This window comes from Brugia malayi, assembly GCF_000002995.4.
Source record: "Brugia malayi strain FR3 genome assembly, contig: Bm_v4_ChrX_scaffold_001, whole genome shotgun sequence".
Taxonomy (NCBI): domain Eukaryota; kingdom Metazoa; phylum Nematoda; class Chromadorea; order Rhabditida; family Onchocercidae; genus Brugia; species Brugia malayi.
The window spans coordinates 16,137,237-16,157,141 of NW_025062479.1; the positions used below are offsets into that span (position 1 = coordinate 16,137,237).

General features: G+C 30.8%; 1 protein-coding gene across 4 annotated transcripts; it reads right to left on the reverse strand.

The window, feature by feature from the left end:
- Window positions 1-739: 739 nt before the first annotated feature.
- Bma-lam-2 (Laminin-like protein C54D1.5 precursor, putative) lies at window positions 740-17,101 on the reverse strand (the record flags this gene model as incomplete). 4 transcript variants are annotated; one of them, XM_043075042.1, is made up of 32 exons in its annotated part: window positions 740-907; window positions 1,190-1,287; window positions 1,490-1,589; window positions 1,683-1,841; window positions 2,068-2,267; window positions 2,474-2,588; window positions 2,701-2,856; window positions 3,032-3,216; window positions 3,668-3,806; window positions 4,037-4,149; window positions 4,449-4,607; window positions 4,860-4,944; window positions 5,333-5,526; window positions 6,116-6,222; window positions 7,808-7,938; window positions 10,158-10,278; window positions 10,379-10,609; window positions 11,385-11,577; window positions 11,808-12,041; window positions 12,180-12,394; window positions 12,705-12,876; window positions 13,034-13,278; window positions 13,409-13,611; window positions 14,023-14,126; window positions 14,562-14,737; window positions 14,924-15,054; window positions 15,360-15,543; window positions 15,678-15,922; window positions 16,169-16,235; window positions 16,523-16,643; window positions 16,755-16,891; window positions 17,094-17,101. In XM_043075042.1, the coding sequence occupies 32 exons, from the start codon at window positions 17,099-17,101 to the stop codon at window positions 740-742; spliced, it is 4,896 nt and encodes a 1,631-aa protein (XP_042930976.1). The 4 variants fall into 4 exon arrangements, with proteins under 4 accessions (XP_042930976.1, XP_042930977.1, XP_001897036.2 ...); XM_043075043.1 differs by lacking the exons at window positions 14,023-14,126; window positions 14,562-14,737; window positions 14,924-15,054; ... (4 more) ...; window positions 16,755-16,891; window positions 17,094-17,101 and having other exon boundaries at window positions 13,409-13,515; XM_001897001.2 differs by lacking the exons at window positions 10,158-10,278; window positions 10,379-10,609; window positions 11,385-11,577; ... (12 more) ...; window positions 16,755-16,891; window positions 17,094-17,101 and having other exon boundaries at window positions 7,808-7,818.
- Window positions 17,102-19,905: the final 2,804 nt, after the last annotated feature.

Here is a 19,905-nt window from a genome sequence, read left to right on the forward strand (position 1 = left end):
ATTTCCATGCCTAGAAAATTCCTTCCACTAATTAAATTTAATTTTTTTCTAAAACAAACAAAAATTGGAAAATTAAACATAAAAACAATTAAAGAATGAAAACAACAAGAATAACACAGTAACAATAAGAAATTGAATATATAAGTTATTTATTCAGCTATAATTTCAAGTTATTTCTTTCTGATTTCGATTTAGAAACAAAGCAAATGAAATAAGGTGAGGAAATCTTTAACAATATGAGTAGTGAATTGCAAAGATTATCCTGTAAAGAGCAAAAAACCATGAAAGAACAGATGTCAATAGGATTGAGCTAATGCTTCAGTAAATGTTTAGAATAATGCATCCGGAATACCGATAATCTCAGTCATTTTTCTCAAATTCATCTTTTCTTCTAATTTTGCTTATAACTGCTACTTCCATAAAGTTCATGACAAAATAAAAAAGAAAAACAAAATGATTCTTTTTATTTTCTTGCAAAAAAGAGAAAATAATGCATTTCTCCACCGGAAGACTGATTTTAAATTTCAAAGTTCGCCATTCGTCTTTTAATTCATTTTTTAATGAACCCATTTTATTTTCTATAGAATTTTGTAAACTATTTTCCGGGAGAACAGGAATGAGAGACCAACAAATGAGATCGATGTGATAAAAACGTCGTCCTCTAACATCTGACTTTCTAAACAAATGCAAAATAAATATTTTAAGATTTTAATTCTTTTTTTTTCATCCAATTTCAATTCTATTTGTGTCCCTCTTGTTCCAAATTAATTACATTGAAACATTTGTTCGGCAATGAATCACGTATTTCTTCAAGATTTTGCACTTCGTCTTTTAAAGTATCGATTTCATTTCTAAACTGCGTTATTGTGCGATCCTGCTCAATTTTTTGTTCTTTGAGCAATGATACCTACAAAAATATCGTTCGTTGATTTGAATGAAATCAAATAACCATTCTGGAAAAAAAAGGAAAGAATCGGAAACAAAAACGAATGAGAAACCTGTCATCGCATAATGCTGTTTAAATAAATGTACTTAATATAAATGACTGAAAAAAAAAAAAAAAGAATACCAACTGTTCAAGCAATTTCAAACCTTATCAGCAAAATGAAATTACAAGTTAAGAAATGAGTAGTGTTTCCTTTTCCTAATCTCAACAAACAAAATTATAAAAAAAAAAAAATCATTTAACCTGTTTATCTAAATCAGCACTGTTTAACAATTCTTCAGCTTGATCCAATTGTTTTTCCAGTTCATCCAATTCTTCAATATTCACACCATCTAAGGAATCTGAAGAAAAAAATCTATTTTGCGATTTTGTTTGAAATTATTAGCTTACGTTTCCTTGTGAGTGTGTGTGTATATGTGTATGATCATTCTGCAACTTTTATCCTTTTGAGAATGAATTATCAACGGCCTAATTAAAAAGAGATACAAAGAAAGGTTGGAAAAAACTTTTCAGATTATGAAATATCAGTGAAATTAAACTTACTGAGTTGGTTAATAATACTTCTTAGGCTATCCTGCGCCTCACTGATAGTTTTATTCGCATCTTCAGCAGCTTTCTCCGCAAGTTGAGCTTTTTGAACTGCCTTTAAATAATTTTTAATGGTGAAACTTGAAAGTAAAATTTGCACACTATTATTAGAAAAACATGAAATGAAAAAAAATTGTCCAGGTTATACCTCAGAAGCACGAGCTTTATCACTACTAGCCTGTCGTCTGTAATCCTCCATCGTTGTACTTGTCTCCTTGACATCACTGACCAATTGGTTAGCATCTGATTTTAATTGTTCTGCAGTTTTACGAACATATTGCGTCTGATTCCGTAATTCGTATGCCTCCTAAAAAAGATATAACTCTTAGACAAGTTTTTTAAAACAGAATTACCTGAGCAATGTCAATAATGAAATAAATAATTCGAAATGAATATAATGCATGTTAAACATCTGAAATATCCGTATTTCGTCTGATTCCGTAATTCGATTATAACAAAGTTCGAAGTGTGTTCATGTAGAAATTATCATTTTAGAAAGAATTAATTTAAAGAAAAAGAAAATTTATAAATACCTTGCTGATGCTTTTAGCTTCTTTTTCAGCTTGTAAAGCAATTTTTTCAGCCATCCGTGCGTCATTTTTGGCATTACCGATAGCATTTTCAGCTTCTCGAGTTGTTTCCTCGGCTAAAGCAATTTCTTTTTCAATCTCTTTCAGATTTCTCAGTTCTTCGATTGCTTCTGATTTAGTTGCATCTACTCGTTCTTGAAAATCTGAAATAAAACTTCTCATAGGCTACAATTTAACTTCTTACTTTAAATTCCTACTAAATCACTGTTCATCTTATTTGAAAAAAGTCGATAAAGCATACGGAAAGAGAAATTTGCAAAGGCCTAAATTAAAGTGCTAGATTTGAAGAAAGATTATTACCAATGTAGAAAAATAAAATGAAAAACTAAAAAATTTGAGGTATGAATACCATTCAGTATTTCTAGCGTATGTTGTGCTTCCGTTAATGTATTTTCAGCAAGCGAAACAGCCTCCATAGCACGAGCTTTTGCAGCATCTACGTCAGCCAGCAGTTCATCCGAAACCTAGATAATACATACCTGTTTCATATAGTTAATGTTTAGACGATAAATTATAATAATGAGATATGGATTGTACAGATTACAAATAAGCAACGAAGTAAGTATAAGTAATTACTTTTTGTTGATCCTGAACCCTTTGCAATTCATATTTTGCTTCAGCAATTAATCGTACTGCTTCATCTATTAGTTCTTTATTAGCAGCTGCCTGTTCCTTAGCATTATCAGCAGTAGCTTTAGCATCCTCTGCGACTCGTTTCGCTTCTTCTTCGATCTAATATTAATAAAGAAATAAATACAATCATTTAAACCAATATAATAAATCAAAAACTTCAAGATTTAATTTCTCGAATTTCTCAGTCTCAATAACAATTAAAAATACAGAAGCGCAGTATTAATCATAAATTAAATTTATTTGTCCCTAATTATTTGCAACATAAAATACTAACTTGTTGTGGATCAATATTCGGTAACCGCAAACCCTCAACAACTGTTAAACTTTCTGCAGCTGCTTTGTATGCACGATCTGCTTCTGTTAATTGTTCCTCAGCAAGTTTACGAGTTTGATTCAGCAGTTTTTCGGTTGCATTTAAACGTTCCATCATAATTGCAATTTCTTTGCTAGTAGCATCACCTGAATAAATCCGAATGCTAAAGCATTTAATTCCTTCATAACACTTGCAATATTCAATGGTGCACGAAAAGGAAAATAATATCGAGAGTTTCCAACTAAACTGTCAAGGAAGAAAATTAATCGATTGAATCAAATGTTTTGATAAGTTAACAGAGTAACAGTACGAAATATTAACATACAAAAAGTAAAGTATTCATCGCTATAACTCCCTGATTCAGCATGAGATCTATTGGTTTAAGTAAATAAAAACCGTTCAGCAGATAAAAATTCAACCATTTGTTTTTTCAGATTTTTTTTTAGTGTTTTTTCAAGCTAAAATATAGATGCAATTAAATTGAACATAAATATTATCTCTATCGCCAGAACATTCACATTATCAGATCAAAACCTTCAATCGACATTTATAGCAATAATTTAAAATACGCTAAATTTATAATGATTTCATTTTTACCTCCAAAGATCACTTCTTTCGCTTCAACAAGTGCCTGCTTAGAGGTATTTGCAATTTTCTCAGCTAATGCTTCAATTTCAATACTGCGATTTTCTTGCTGTTCAGCTAATTTTCTTGCTTCTTGCGCTATTTCCGATAACTGAAAAGGGCTACTTTCTTTTTTTCGTTAACAAAGACATTAGAAATTAACAAAAATAAGATAGAAAAGTAACGGTCAACCACTCAGTTCAATTTCATCCTTCAGTGGTGGAATATGATCATCATTACACTTTTCCTAATAATTCTAAAAGTTTTTAAAATAATATAAAAACTCTGCAAAAATGCAATTTCGGAAAAAATCAACAATTCTTAAAGTAATATAAGAATTACTTGCTGGCTTTGTTCACCATATTTTCGAGATGCTTCCTGCGCCAATTCCCATTGCGTTTTTCCTTCAGTTTCCAAATAATACAACGCATTTTCTAAATCACTTCGTGCTCGATCTGTAAATTTTGATTTCAATATAAGCTAATTTATCTAAGATCAAGACTGTTGCTTAAGAAAAGAAAAGGTATCATCTTTCCTCTTCTGATTTAAATCTTAGCTTACTTAATTTTAGTCATGAAAAAATATACATATCCAGGTAAAAACCCATTGACTTAAAGCTTAACACAACAGTGTAAATGCAGAAAAAGAATAAAAATCGAGAAATATTTTAAAATTAATGAAGTCAGTCCCCAATTTTCGAAAGAGATAAAATATTAGTCAAATTAATTAATTTGGCTAGTTGATGAAGAATAACCCTTGACTAGATTCCATTGCTTCAATGTTTCGTCTATCGTAGTGGCCTTTTTATTTGCTTTATTGATAATATCATCAACCGAGCTTAGCAATTTCAATGCATTCTTCAAATCGCTCCTAAGCATATTTACTTGTTCGATAATCTGCGAATCCCCACCAGCTGAAAATATCCTATAGAATATGTCAAAAATTTAGAAAATTATATTCTTAGAAAACATCTCCTAGTGTACCACTGACTACTTAATTAGCAGAATCTCATTAGGAGAAAATAACTTTGATTTGGCCTAACGGACAACTGCGCCATCGTCGAACTCTCTATAATGCATAAAATGTTCAACATGTGTTATCAATTATTTGTCAGCAAATTAACTTACAATATAAGAATAAAATGAATATTTAGTTTCTAATTTACCCAATTTTTTGTTTACAACATTAGCCAAATCTTCTACTTCAGCACTGACGGCTTTGACATAATTATCGAATTCCACGTCGTCAACCTGCAAAAAGACATATTAACGCTCCATCATATTAAGAAGAAATTGTTTAGTACATTTTTGGAAAATTTTTCAGCACATTATTTTAAATTTATCTAATAATTATTTAAATCAAACTGAATTAAAACCTTTTCTATCGTAATGCTTAACTTGGTATCCTACAAAATCCATTATTTAACAGAAAATAGTGCCAGTAATGAATGGATCAGTAGCAGAAAAATTATTTCATTGGTTTAAAATATAATCGAAAAATTCAAAATTTTTATTGAGAAAAGGATTCTATCTAATAAATGAATCTCTTAATGTCTCTTTTACTAAAACAATTCTATAGTTTATCAATTGGCGATGAAAAAAAGAAAGAAAAGAGGTGAAGTTAATAAATTAAAACAACCGGTGCAGGATTCTCGACAATTTCTTTTAGAGTTTCTTCCAGCACACTGATATCATTCCTGAATGCATGTACTCGACTTTGTGTCAATGTATAGCAATCATCACACGGTAAACAACCAGCTTGAAGATTATAACGATTTTCAATACAGTGATCGCAACGTCGTCCTTCGATATGATCACGACATAAACACTGGCCTGAAATAAGCTATGTCTTTTTCTGAATAATATCATTTCACTCACAAATCTAAAACAGAACATACATTTAAAACCTTCTTTATGTGATAATAACATAGTAATAATTGTAGAAACTTTTGTCTTTTTGTAGAAACAATTAAACGGGAATTTTATTTGTATCTTATGCTTTTATGATCATAAATAGTAGCAGCTTATGAAAGTTTTAAATTAAATGAAAACCATGAATTTAAATTAGAAAAAAAAAAAAAAACATGAATTTAAATTGGGAAAAAAGGATAAATTAGAAAAAAAAAAACTATGCTATAGAGTTGTTCCAAGCACAATTTCTAGTAATCGTTTCTTAAACCTCAAATAAGATGGAGTAGAAAAAATACGATAAAAGTAGATCTGTATAATATTAACTACAGCATAAACTAACAATTAGTAACAAAAGTAATTATTCCGTATCAACTAATAAAATTATGAATTAAGGTATGCACATTCCCAAAAATTAAAATCAACAATTAAGGAGATAATGAATGTTCTTAATGACTTCTTCTAACTTAATCATTTCTTAACAGGGAAGTATGCTATCTATATTTAAACAAACCAGTGATAACATCGCATTGAGGTGATTCGGATCCAATAACTTCGCAGTCGCACGGTTGACAACCATCTAACCCAAAACCGTAATGTTGTGGTTCACATTGATCACATCTGAAATTGAATTTTGTTTTTTGTCAACTGTCAACTTATGATAAAAATTAAATTTGATGAAGGAAAAATTTCTTCTTTTAGAAACTTAATAATTGGAATTTTAAAGCCTTCAATTCTCTTCTTAAATGAAATTTGGTTCTTTTTTAAAAAACATGCGAAAGTTTTTACATTTGTTATTAATTAATATTATATATGCATAAATTTTATTCCCAAAAAGTTTTCCTGAATTTTATCAGTGAAGCAGCATAGCAGCGAATGTTGTTGGCTCTAATGACATGTTTAACTTAGTTTATATAATACACATTTAAATTGAGAATTTAAGAAGGAACATGGAAAAAATGAAAAAATTCAAAATGTTATTAGCTATAATCTTGCTTATCTATTATATATTTTGTAAAAACGACAAAAACGAAAAAAAAAAATGGAAGTTAAAATTATGCACCAATCTTTGAACTTCATATTGCCCTTTTAACATTTTTTTCTTCTTTTTTTTGCTGCGAAATATTAGCAATGATTGTAGCTCACAATGATACCTAATATTAGCAAGAATGTCGAAAAAACACTCTATCTACTTCTTTTCTTTCTATGTGTAAGCAATTGCTAGGCATTGGAGAGTTTTAAAAAGTACAACAAAAGTGAAATAAGATAGAAACGCCACAAATAAATTTTCATTTCTACGAAACTTCTTTTTTTGCAAATAAGTAAGAAATGAAAGTATTGCAGAATGCAAAAAAGCATTACAATTACACAATATGAACTATGAAATCGGCATATCCGGTTTTTGCATTTTCCAGGATCGGGAAGTAAATTGCACTGAATGAAACGGATAGCAGTAAGATAAAATCTTTTAATACAGTGTTACTCAAATCATTTGCAATTTGGTGTTTCGTCTTAACAGTTGTTAATTTAATGCTAATATGTAAGTTTATAAAATTTCTACAGACTTTTTTAAAAAAGAAACCATTCAGCAAAAGATCGAAATATGTTCGAAATTTTACAATGATTAAAGTTCTTCACTTTTTACTCTCAAACTTTCCAGAAACTTATCAAGAAAAAAGGACAATTCTTTGCAGATAAGAATTGCTAAATTTAATTAAAATTCTTAATGTTGAAAAGAATTTCCAAGAATAAATTTGACAAATAATTCTGTCAGCTATATTTCTACATTTTCTATTGAATGTTTAATGAAAAGTCAGTGTTATAAGTAAAATATCCTGCTTATTAATACGCGAGTATCATTCTTACAACTTTTGTCAACGAACATTCTGATTCGATGCACAAAATTTTATGGTCCAAAAAATGTTTATGATAACAAATATGTTACATCCTTAAATATTTTAATCAAATTTCTTCATACATTAGAAAAAAAAATGCCTCGCAACAGCTTTTTCTACTAAAAGTTAAATATAAATTTGAAATGAAAATATTCAGATATCCTTAATTTATAATGTATGCATGTGTGTGTATGTGTGTGATGGAGAGAAAGAACATAATAGAAATCAAAAAAAAAGACAATTTCAAAAAAGTGAAAGCAATGAAGTGAAAATTAATTTGGTGGATGACAAAGATTCTAAAAAAAACAAACCTGCGGCCCATCACCCCAGCTTTACACAAGCATTGCCCGGTTAACACGTCACAGGTGCTGTTGACACTACCAAGTACGTCACAATTACATTCTTGGCAGCCACTTCCGGATGTTAAATTGAAGTATCCAGGCTAAAAAAAGATCATTTAATAATTGATTTTAATTAAGATTAGATTACTTCCCGATATTAAGCGACCAAAATTGTAATTATATTCAAGTGTATAAGTTTTAATATCAACAAGATGAATGTTTTATTGTGGTTAAATCAAAACAGTTTGTGAAGAGTAAATGATAATAAAAAATGTTAGGATGATAATATTCCTCCAAAAGAGATAGTTTTTTTTTTTTTTCTGAAGATAATTTTCTTGCTGGTGTGTGCCATTTCAATTTATTCATTCAGAAAAAAGGACTGAGAATGAAATTTTCTGAAATCTGAAAATGAGGAATTCTCGTCGCTTAGCATTCATGCAGTGTTATAACATCTGTATAACTGAAATTGATGCATAAGCAGCAATGTGTAACATGCGATGACCATCGCCTAGTATTCGTCTATTGGACGTCCAGAAAATGACCAACTGACGTCATTACTCATTTGTAAACATTTGTATTTGGATATAAAGCGCAAAGTACACATTCTGGGTGTACATGTGCGTGTATGTGTATGTATGTAAACACCGTTGTCCGTGTCTACTATGCATATTTGTAGAAGCTAAGCGCTTCTGACATAGCAGTGTGTGTGTGTGCATGTGTACATTCGTCATTAATGCTTCTGCATGTGTGTAGAAGTGCTATTAGAAGGTTCTCTGTTTGAGGCGCTAAATGTTACTCAATCCATCTGTTCGTTGATTACAACTTTGATATCAAATGATTACCACATATGCCATGTGTTATGGATGTATATCGATTATGATACCAAAATTATATTAATCTAACCTAAAAGTTAATAATCCGCACATATTCATAAAATAAATTGAAATTGCCCGTTGGATATTCTTAGAAGATATATGTGAAGCAAGCAGCCTTACAAAGACAAATAGCTTAAATTGTCCATCCAAGTTGGCAACTTGAACGAAATGCCTGAATGAATTAGATTGATCTATTCAGCTTAATTTAACCATTGCCCAAATCTTACACAAAACAAAAACTCATAGAATTATTTGCATGAATGTTATTTAAAAAGTTAATGTGAATGCTTTACAACTGATAATAGAAAATGAATTTTACCGCCCAAAAGCAATTTTATGTGAATAGGCAAAGAAGACATTCTGAAAGCATTTACTACATATTATAGTGTGAACTATGAAGAAGACAAGTCGAAATATTCAGCTGTAGTAGTAATAGTAGTAATAGTGTAGTAATAGCACCGGGGAAGTGCGAATAGCGCACGAAATTCAACGTTCTTTTATAAAACCACGGAAAGGGCGGTGCCACAATGGTAATACTCATCAAATACGGTGTCCAGTAGTATGTGTCTGTGTCTGTTGTGGGTATGCGGGTGTGTGTATGAGGGTGTCATGGGCAGGATCAGACCAATTGTCTCATTTTTTATAAGTGCTCTGTTGATTGCAGGAAGAAAAGTTGTAACACGAAGCAGGAACAACACCAATGGAATTTTTGCACTTTTAAAACATCATCCTACTAATTTCCCAAAGCAGAGGAGAAAAGTTGAAAAGAATCCCGGAAATTAACCAATCAAAAAATATATGTTATTTTCTAACTTCCGGGTTTTCTTTTCCTTTTCCTCTCTCTTATTATAGTTCTATTACAATCCATAAATTCCATCATTATTCGTTTCTAATTTCTTTCATTTTTTTTTTTTTCTTTTTCTTCTTCAACTATACATATAATTCATGTGAATTGTAGTTTTAAATGAATTTACTTTTAATTTAAATCTTTTAAAGATACTTACAAATTTCACTTCCTTCTTTTCTGTTTCTGTTCTTCAATTTCTACGAATTTTCAAAGACAAAGTGTGGACAGATGAGGTTAAGAGGAGAAAGAGACAAGGAGAGAGAAAGAGAGAGAGAGAAATGGACAAGTAATGACTCATAAGACACTACTACACTACAAGTACAATGTCATTTCTTTTTCGTAGGAGCCATTAGCTGTGAAATATGATGGTCTCTTCGTACTAGCTAGTGCCATTTTACGCTTACTAGCATACATAGTAGACAGACGAAGAGAAGCCCAGACGGGTAGTCACACAGAATGCCGGTGTGTATCGATGAAAAAGGACGATTTGTTATGTGCTGTTTCGTGGGGGTAATGGTAGTGGCGGTAGTGGTGATGGTTGTTGGTAAGCTAATTTAAAAGTGGGAAAAGTCAGAAAATGGTAAATGGGAATAGACACCTGGCACTGATCACAGCGTGACCCGATCACGTGCGGTTGACAGTTACATTGACCGTCACTTTGTCGGCATTCAAGCAGAACGTAATCTACGTTGGAACGTTTAGTACCAGGTGCAAAGCAGCTGCAATAGGTTATATTATCATATCAAATGAATGCCATAATATCAACGGATGAGTAAGCCTTTTGATAAATGATATGAGAGATATGCAAAGTAAACGTACTTGCACGCTTTGCAATCTCCTTTTGGCTCCAAAAGTGCATCACCCCAGTAGCCTGGCTTGCACTCCTCACAGTTGAAGCCAACTGTATCATAAATGCACTTTTTGCATTCACCAGTCAATGAGTCACAATTTCCGATACTATTAGGATCGATGTTTCCGCTACACGAACATTCCACACATGATTTCCCCTCGCCCGGATTACCAAAGAAACCATCGGCACAAACATCACATCTGAAATATGACCCTTGTGATATACTTTCGAATCTCTATTGAACTCTTTATTCATTTATTAGGGAAGAACTTTCGCAAAGTGCATTAATTACAATTACCAAACTTGCATTTAATATTCTGAATAGTATGCATGCATGCATGCATTATACTTACTGGTCTTGTGATATTTCCGAGGGAAGAGCCATCACTCCATAAATGGAAAATTTAAACTGTTCAATTCTTAAGTACTATACTTGACCACTTTCTCATTCTTTATCTTAATATCTTGACAAATGACAAGCAAAGAAGGAAAATTTGGAGAATAGTAGTTTGCTAGAGTAGGCGGAAGTAATTCTGAATTAGTTAAAGAAGTTAGATATGTTGAAATGAATTTCTTTCATTGCATGTCTTATTAACATAATAGATATTACAACTTATCAACTATCCTATTAAGTCCTGCTTTTAGTGTAAAAAAAAAAGCAAAATTCTTTTAATTTTCTCCCTCTCTCTCTCTTTTTCTCGACACAATGATAATTTAGAATTTTAAGAGAAGCCATAAAATTTTAAAGGAATCAAATTTCAGTTCTCATTTTAAATGAATTTAAAGAATAAATTTGAGAGTTGTAATTGTGCTCTTTAAGAGAAAGTGGTTGGTACATGATGGTACAGCATTGGTCAAGCTTATAATGTTAATAATTTGGTTTCAGGAAGCAATTCTTTCATACCCTTAATTTTCTGATTTCTTTTTTTTGGAATGCAATCACATGCTGTAATGAAACAATATAATCTTTCTTACCTTCGGCCAGTATATCCGGTTGGACAATCAGTGCAAATAATATCGCCATCAGTATGCAAGACACAGGGACCATCTTCTGGACAAGGACATTTAGTACAATCATCCGGCGTACCTTGCAGTGCATTTCCGTAATAACCACGACTGCAACGTTCGCATGTATCACCTGTGGTATTATGTTCACAGATACACTCACCTGAAATATTTCATACATTAACTTTTGTATTTTTCTTTTTGATCAAAGAATCTTCCAACATCCAATGAACATTCAATTTTAGGTCTTTTGTCACATCTTGAATTTTTTGATTACAGTTGGAATTTTTTTTAAAATAATTTTAAACCTAAAATTACAAATTAATTTAAACCAAAACCAAGTTTCCTTTGAATGAATGAAGAAAAGAAAGTTTTGAACTTGTTTGCACAAACCTGATTCTGGCGCACATGAAGTAGAATGTCCATGACATTCGCATTTAACACATCGGTCGAATAGACCACCATATTTTATTTCGCGACGATATCCGGGAGCGCATGATTCACAGAACTGTCCAATGAAACCTTCTAAGCAGTTACACGATTCGATCCAATGCGCTTCACGTGGTTCATCAGCAGAAGTAGCCAAACCAGCTGACCCCAAGTGAACATTACTCAGAAAACCAACATCTGAAAATATATAGGATTGGAAATAAAAATAAACTAGATACATTTGAAAGAAACATTTTAGAAACAATCAGATATTTCTGAACAGAAAAAGCATCAAGTAATAATTTTTTTTCCGTAGAAAAAATTTTAAACTACCACCTTCAATTGAATAAGTTCCACGAATTTTGAGAGCGCTAACGTTGGAAAGAATCCCAATAAAATCCAACTCATTCAATCGTGGACTCCACTGAAATACCGGATTTGCATGAATCCGGAAACGATATGTTTGCTCATTTACAGATGGAATTGGATTTTCTTGAGCAAAAATTGGTATGGTTAACTCCTGGCCTTCTTGACCAACAATTAATATGTCCCTAGAAAATATGGGACATTTCAGATAAACCCATATGACAAAAAAAAAGCATTCTTATATTAGAAAAAAACACAATTTCAGAACTGAAATATTAAACTCTATGAAATATTAAAAATTAGAAGTTAAGCGATGAAGGATAATTTCCGTTTTTTTAAATGTTTAAATAAAAAAAAACTTTTAGGCGACAGTGAAATTTACAAATTAAGGGAACAGGAATTAGGTAAGAGTGATCTTTACATCCTTTACTGAATGAAAAAAAAAAAAGCATATGCCTTGCGCTAGGATGTACTTGCGCTTTCTGCACACGCAACGTAAACCATAAGTCTTGATTATATGATGCTCGCTGATCTCCGGTAAATTGTATCGGTGCTACGAAATAAACTGGTGATCCATCAATATCGGAAACAGCGATAGCTTTATCCATTTCAGCCCACTGAATATCTTCTGGTCCACGTAATGACGCAGCACTCCAAAATTCTTTCCCTAATATACATAATTAATTAAGAGAAATGTATTATTTAAAGTGCTGAGTTAACATTTATGAATCGAATAGCTTTGATAATGTTATCATATATTTCCATCACTAATACATAACAATAGAAGTAGAAGAGAAGATTGAAAATGATAACACTTAACGAACCACTATCAAAGTTACTGCTCACATTCATTCCATAATAGCCATCTGCGCTGGTGCAGATAGACGAGTGACCATAGCAGAAACATGGCGTACAACCGAACTGATTGTCCAACGACAAATCAAAATATCCAGGCTTGCATTTATTACACTGCTGTCCTTCTACATTTAATTTGCAGCTACAACTACCTGTTTCCGAATCACATACTGGTTCATTATTCAATGACCCTGTCTTATCGCATAAACAATTCCTAAAATTACGACACTAAAGTTTCTTATCTTTAATGGGAAAAATATTGCATTTTTAAATTTTAATGTTAAGAAACGTTAAGAACTGATTGATTTAAAAATATCTTGCACTGATTACAAATGAACGCATACTTGCATCCACTAATCGAGAATCCATAATATCCACTCATGCAACGGTCACAGAAATGACCATCCACTCCAGGTTTGCATGGACACTGACCATGGTCATCGCATTGCATGCTCAGTGATCCAATTTCGTTACATTGGCATGGAATACAGTAATGTTCACCAGGACGACGCCAATTAAAAGGTGCGCATTCTTCGCAGTGCGCTCCCTGAAATATAAATATCAAAAGCATACATAACACATCGATAAATATTATTTTCAAAATTTAATTTAAACTTATATTTTTTTAGTTTTCTTAATTTTATTATAATCATAACGCGAATACAATTTTCACTAATATATTCCCTGATATAAACTGATTGCCACGCATTATTTTTTGATGGATTTACTACATATTAAATAATATCAAATAATTAATTTGCGCTTGTTTCTCTTTATTAGATTAACTTTCAAAAATATATAGATATGATTACCAATGAACATTTCTTATATTGTATTATTAAGAAAGAATAGGATTAACAATGATTTCCGTTTCAGTTTCAATCTCCCGTTTCAGTTTTAAATTTAAAAAAAAAAAGAAGATACTGACAGGAAGACGAAATTATGTGAAGTATTATACCTGCGTATTGCCAGCACAATCAATACAATGTCCACCACTACCAGTACGTTCGAATAATGCTTGATCAAAATAGCAACGATTTGATAAATGACTGCAGTTGCAAGCTAAAAATTATAAACATTAATTGAAAGATGTTACAAAATAAAGGTCAAAATATGCTCGAAGATATTGACATTGACATCGCAAGGAAAGATAACCAATAGCAATATCATTTGGGAAATATTTTGCTTCCCACGTTTATCAGCTTAAATTTTGTAATTAAAAAATTAAATAATAATGCTAGTAATAATTATTTAAACGATGAAAGTAACTAATTGTAGAAAAGTGCACATAGAGATATAAGAAATCATCACACTTCTAATTAAATTAATTTGAAAAAATCTCCAAAACATTGCTATCATTTTTTCATTTAAATCAATTCCACTGTAATAGACAAGAAAGAGAAATCTTGACTGAGAATTTTTCCTTCTTATCATCATAACCCTCTATCTTATCACCATATTATCATTATTGCTATCATTAATCGATTAAAACCTCACTAATGCATTCATTTGCCTCTTTTGCAGTTCCAACCTGCCAAGGTCGATCGTTGTAAAAAGGTAAGCATTGGTCACAATCAGCGCCCATAGTATTGTGCTCACACCGACATACCAAACGATCTTCACCATCACCTGTTGACTTCACGCATTCACTCGCGTGTCCGTTACATTTACACCTGCAAATATTTTAGTATTATTTATCTTGAATGGAAATAGATGTATTGGAAGGACGAACTGCATGCGAACCGGAATAATGGTCCATTTCTTATGTTAATATAATTTTTTAAATTTTAAACTAAATTTGTATAATTTTATGACAGTTAACTTTCAATATTTTTCTCTCACCCAAACAATCTAATTACCTTCCACCAACAGCGAAATCAGATATAGCATAGTAATATGATCGTAAGACTTTTGCATCCCGGAACACTTCATCGCCAAATGTATTCATCCGTGTCAACATGATCCGTATTTCAGATGCTGTCACCCATTCCTGCATTTTTTTCATAGGAAAGTCCATTCATTAAGTGCAAGTAGTATGTGAAAAACGTTGAATTAAAAATGATTTCATCAAAAATTGTGAGCAAAACAAAATGTTAATGCCACGTTAATGGAGCTACATTGTTTAGAGCCTAGCTACAAAGTAATCACGGAAAAAGCATGTCCACATACACCTGAATAAACCGAATGACCACCTTGGATAATCAAGTGGTTTTGATGACATTATCAAGTAACTATTATCAAATAACTACTATCAACTATATTATCCATTATCAAGCAAGTAATATAAGACGAAACCTGCAGTGTTTCACTCTCCTCGAAATTTTGACTGCTAGGTCTACCTTCCAGTGTTGAAAATGCGATATTACCGCCAGTTAATGGAGAAATATCAGAGAATTCCCGTGTACACTGTGCTACAGCTTCATTACTCGGTAAAATCGGTGCTTTCTCGAGTATTCCATATGTTGAACGACATGATCCACTTCAAAAGAAAAGTATTTTCAACACATCTATTTGCTTAGAAAAAGTATTTGTTCACCCCAATGTCTTTTACCATCACAAATGAGAAATAATTTACTTATAAAATATAAAAGAGAAAAGGTTAAATTTGCTGACCTGTAATACTGCCATGGAATCCAGTCATCATCAGGGTGAGTTTTCTTAAAAATTGCAAAACTTTCTGGTCTTGGACTGACAAATTTCAATCTGACATAAGTGATATCGAATGTTTTTCCAAGGCGTAATGTTAAATTGATGCTATTTGGATATTGCATACCTTCGTTCATCGTTTCCGATTGCCACCAGGTTTCATTATTAGCATTGTTAAAATCAGTCAAATAAGCGGGAGGATGAGCATATGTCTAAATAAGTTATAGTTATCTGGTACAGTGCTTAAAACACATACCATAATTAATCGTTTCAAATAATTAACTCAAAGACGATTTGAAATTAGAGAATATCGAACAGCCAAAATTGTTCCATTATAAAATAAGAAATATATATATATATATAAATTGATAGGGACATTGATATGAAAATCAACTAGACAAGTTATCAGCAAAAATTGTTTCCAATATAAAAAAAAAATAATAATAAAAGCATTTCACCTCAACCCTGCTATCACAGATATCACAAACTTTACGTACGCCACTGTGACCTGTTTGTACACAATAACTGAAAAATATTCTATTAAATTTTTTTTTAAAAAAAATGGCACGTATTATATGAGGTAAAGGTTCAGAGAAAGAAGATAATAATGATAATCAAATATCACACAAAAAAACTGTTCATCTTTTATAATGTCAAAATTTATTCTCTTAATAATTCAAGTTTAAATGATGCCGATTCATGTTTCTTTCTTTTTTAACAGTTGCAGAAGTTAGTGATTTTTTTTTTTTAGCTTTATAATTTGGGTATGAATATGAATAATTGAATCGTGCAATTCGAATGTATAAATTAACCTTACAGGTCCATTAACACCACACGTATTAGTTACTTCAACCTGAAGATTGAATGCAGCGTTGATGAAATCTGGTACACATCGCTGTGGAATATTCATGTCATCGTAACATGGACTACTTCCTAAAATTAATTAATTTATCATTTCTAATTATACGATAAGTATGTATCTAATCAATAAATGGTGCTTATCATCTCTTAATCATAAGTTTTTTTTTTTCTTTTTTTTGGGACCTGGAATATGATGATTCGGATCAATTGATGGATTCTGCTCCGCTGGTTGTGACAGTACTATTTCAATTATCCAAATTAGAATGTATATTAATTGTAGTACTCTTAAATTTGTCCTACATGGCTGGCGATGCAGTATTCTGCAAACAAAGTCGTTTAAATAATTAATTTTCAAATATTTTCAAATAAACAGAAGAAAAGAAAAGAACAGGAAACTTCGTAACCCAACTTGATCTAATTGTATAAGCAAAAAAGACACATTTATTGTACGTATATCGCTATAATAATAATAATAATAATAATAATAATAATAAATATTATCAATTATGATTAAAATTTCACCTAATCATATGCCGTTGCATTGTTTAAAATCTTGCTGATTAAAGCAAGTGTGGCTGATAATTGAATTGATAAAATTTATCTTATCAATAACAAGCAAATATTTCTAATGTTTTATGATGATGATGAAAAAAGCAAAATTTTGTAAAGTTCGTTATGAGATATATTATTGATGAATACTGCATAAGAATTTAATTACAATTCATCGTATTGTTCCATTTCGAAAAACGCTGAAAAAAATTATTATTAATAGCTAAATTAAAATTAATATTAACAACTGACGGAAACATATGGATGAATAAATTATCAATCATTGCTGTTGTAGTATAAGATGAAAAGTTGAGTTCAGATAAAAGCAAGTGGAATAGAAATTATTCCAAATTGATTAAGCATGCATTATTGTACATTGTATATAGATAGTATGAACAATTATTTTAGTGCAAACATTTAAAAAAAAATAAATGAGAATACCTCTAAATAATTCATTTTCAATATGCTTAAAATGATAACAGCATCAATTGAAATTAATTTTACTCCAATATAAACAAATCTTTTTTTTTTTTTTTTTTTTTTTTTTTTAAAAAAAAAAAAAAGGTGAATAATCTACAAAACAAACAAGAAAATGAAGGAAGGAATTGAAGTGTTTAAATGTGATTGAATAAATTGTTCGACAACAGTGTGACAACAATATACACATCTGTCAAGCAAATGAGATAAAATTTAGAGCAAATGAAGTGAAGTGAAGTTAAATAATAGTATCGTGAAAATAGTGGAAGACCATATGTTTCTCCTTATGGTATTCATATGATACTATATAAGCCAGATGTTTGAACTGATTTTAATTTTAGCTTAATTTTATTTAGACCAAAAAGTTTAGATAAAATTAAATTAGCATTTATCCACCTAAACAACCTTGACTAAACAATTAATGATAATTAATTTGGTAAAAAGATGAAAGTAATGTCATTTTTAAGATTCCAATTAAATAAAACGATGATAGCTTTTTTTGCATGTCAAAGCAGTAATTGGAAATGGAATTGGTGGAATTTCCAATATTTATATACAATGTATTGGAAAGATATTCGTCTCATAGGTAAGTTGTTTAGGTCCTGGTGGCATTTTTTGAAAATTCAATTTCTTGCACTCATATTTTAACTATCGCTGCAAATTGGTAATGAGAGAAATTAGTGTTTCTATTAGAGAGATAATTTGAGGAGTAACTGAAAAAAAAAGTTGAATTACTAAAAAAGGTATCAAAATTCAAAAGAAATGATTATATTGTCAAATTTGTTTACTCAACTGCAAACGATAAATTCGATGGCAACACTGGCTATATATATTGCCAAGAAGTTTTTTCATCAAATAGCTCCTATCATTGAGAAAAATTTTTGAAGGTTGGAAGAGAACGCTGACCAAAGATTAAGTAACTCCTATTTCTTCTCCTTCTACATGTCGTTTTAAATATCGCTATCGTTATCATTAAGACGAGCGGTAACGGTGGAAGCGGTAGCAAGAGAGGTAGTAGCCTAAGAAGCAGTACATTACCAATAATTGAAACCAAATGTAATGCTTACCGAATTTTACGATGTTTCAAAAATTGAATATTGCGATCGGAAACGGCTGAAATAAATTATCGCAACGATGCAATATGAAATTTATATATGCATTTATGCATGCAATCGCATATATTTTAAAGGTAGCATTATAAAAAGGTGATAAATGTTATTTATAATAATACTTGTATTAGTTTATGTCAGAATATTTACATATATCTGAAGTAACACCTTCCATATTATTATATATGCAGTTTGCAATATGTATAGTAGTAATATGAATTGATATGATCGCTTACTCACTTAAGGATGACAAATTTTCACTCTTAAAAGAATTAAGCATTAACTAATGATTAGAATCGGCAGTAAAGTAAGTACCAAAACCTTAATGATAATATATAAGCAAGCAAAAATCGGATGCTATCATTGAATAAAGCAAAAAATTGGTTGGTCATCAGTTGACCATTTCCTTTCCTATATGGTTGGTAAAGGGAAAACCACTGAGTGCAAACGATGCACATTTTGACCACTAAGATGAATTGGTCACTCTTTCTGCAGCCATGGTTAGTTAATGATAAGTTACAACTGCAATATTTCAGTGGAATGATAATTAATATAGTTAATATAATTGAAGCAATGAATTTCACACATAAGTTCAAGTCATACACTATCATTATATTAACTCTCCATGTTGCTGTTAACATAATCCATTTCTAGACTTAACTGTATCATTAATTAGTTAACTAGTTAATTGTCTACAACTGGTAATATTTCTCTTCATTTCATTTTTGCAGCATACTTTATGTATAATTTTGAAAATACTTTCCTTTTTATTGGCCATTTTTGCAGAATTATTTTCAAGTAGTCAATAATACTTCTTATGTGAGCAATAAAGATCAGAATGCATTTGATGAATAGAACCGATCAAAAGATAGAAATGAGAAAAAATATTGTCAACATTTCTCTAACGATTAATAATTCTTTTCTAGTTTCTGTTAAAATAAAACTTTCACAAATTTGCATCGAAATGAATTTGTCTGAAATAACTGGCCTATTCCAGACTACTCTAATAATAGTTATAAGCGATTAGGGGTTAGGAAATGGCCGTGATCATGAAATTATGATCAAAAGTAAATGCATACAATTACTGATAGATTATATTCAAACAGAGTAGTGACATGCATGTATAACTATAAAATGATCATTGAATATGAAGGTAGTAATTGACAATAATAATGAAATTCGAATTTAGTTGAAAGAAC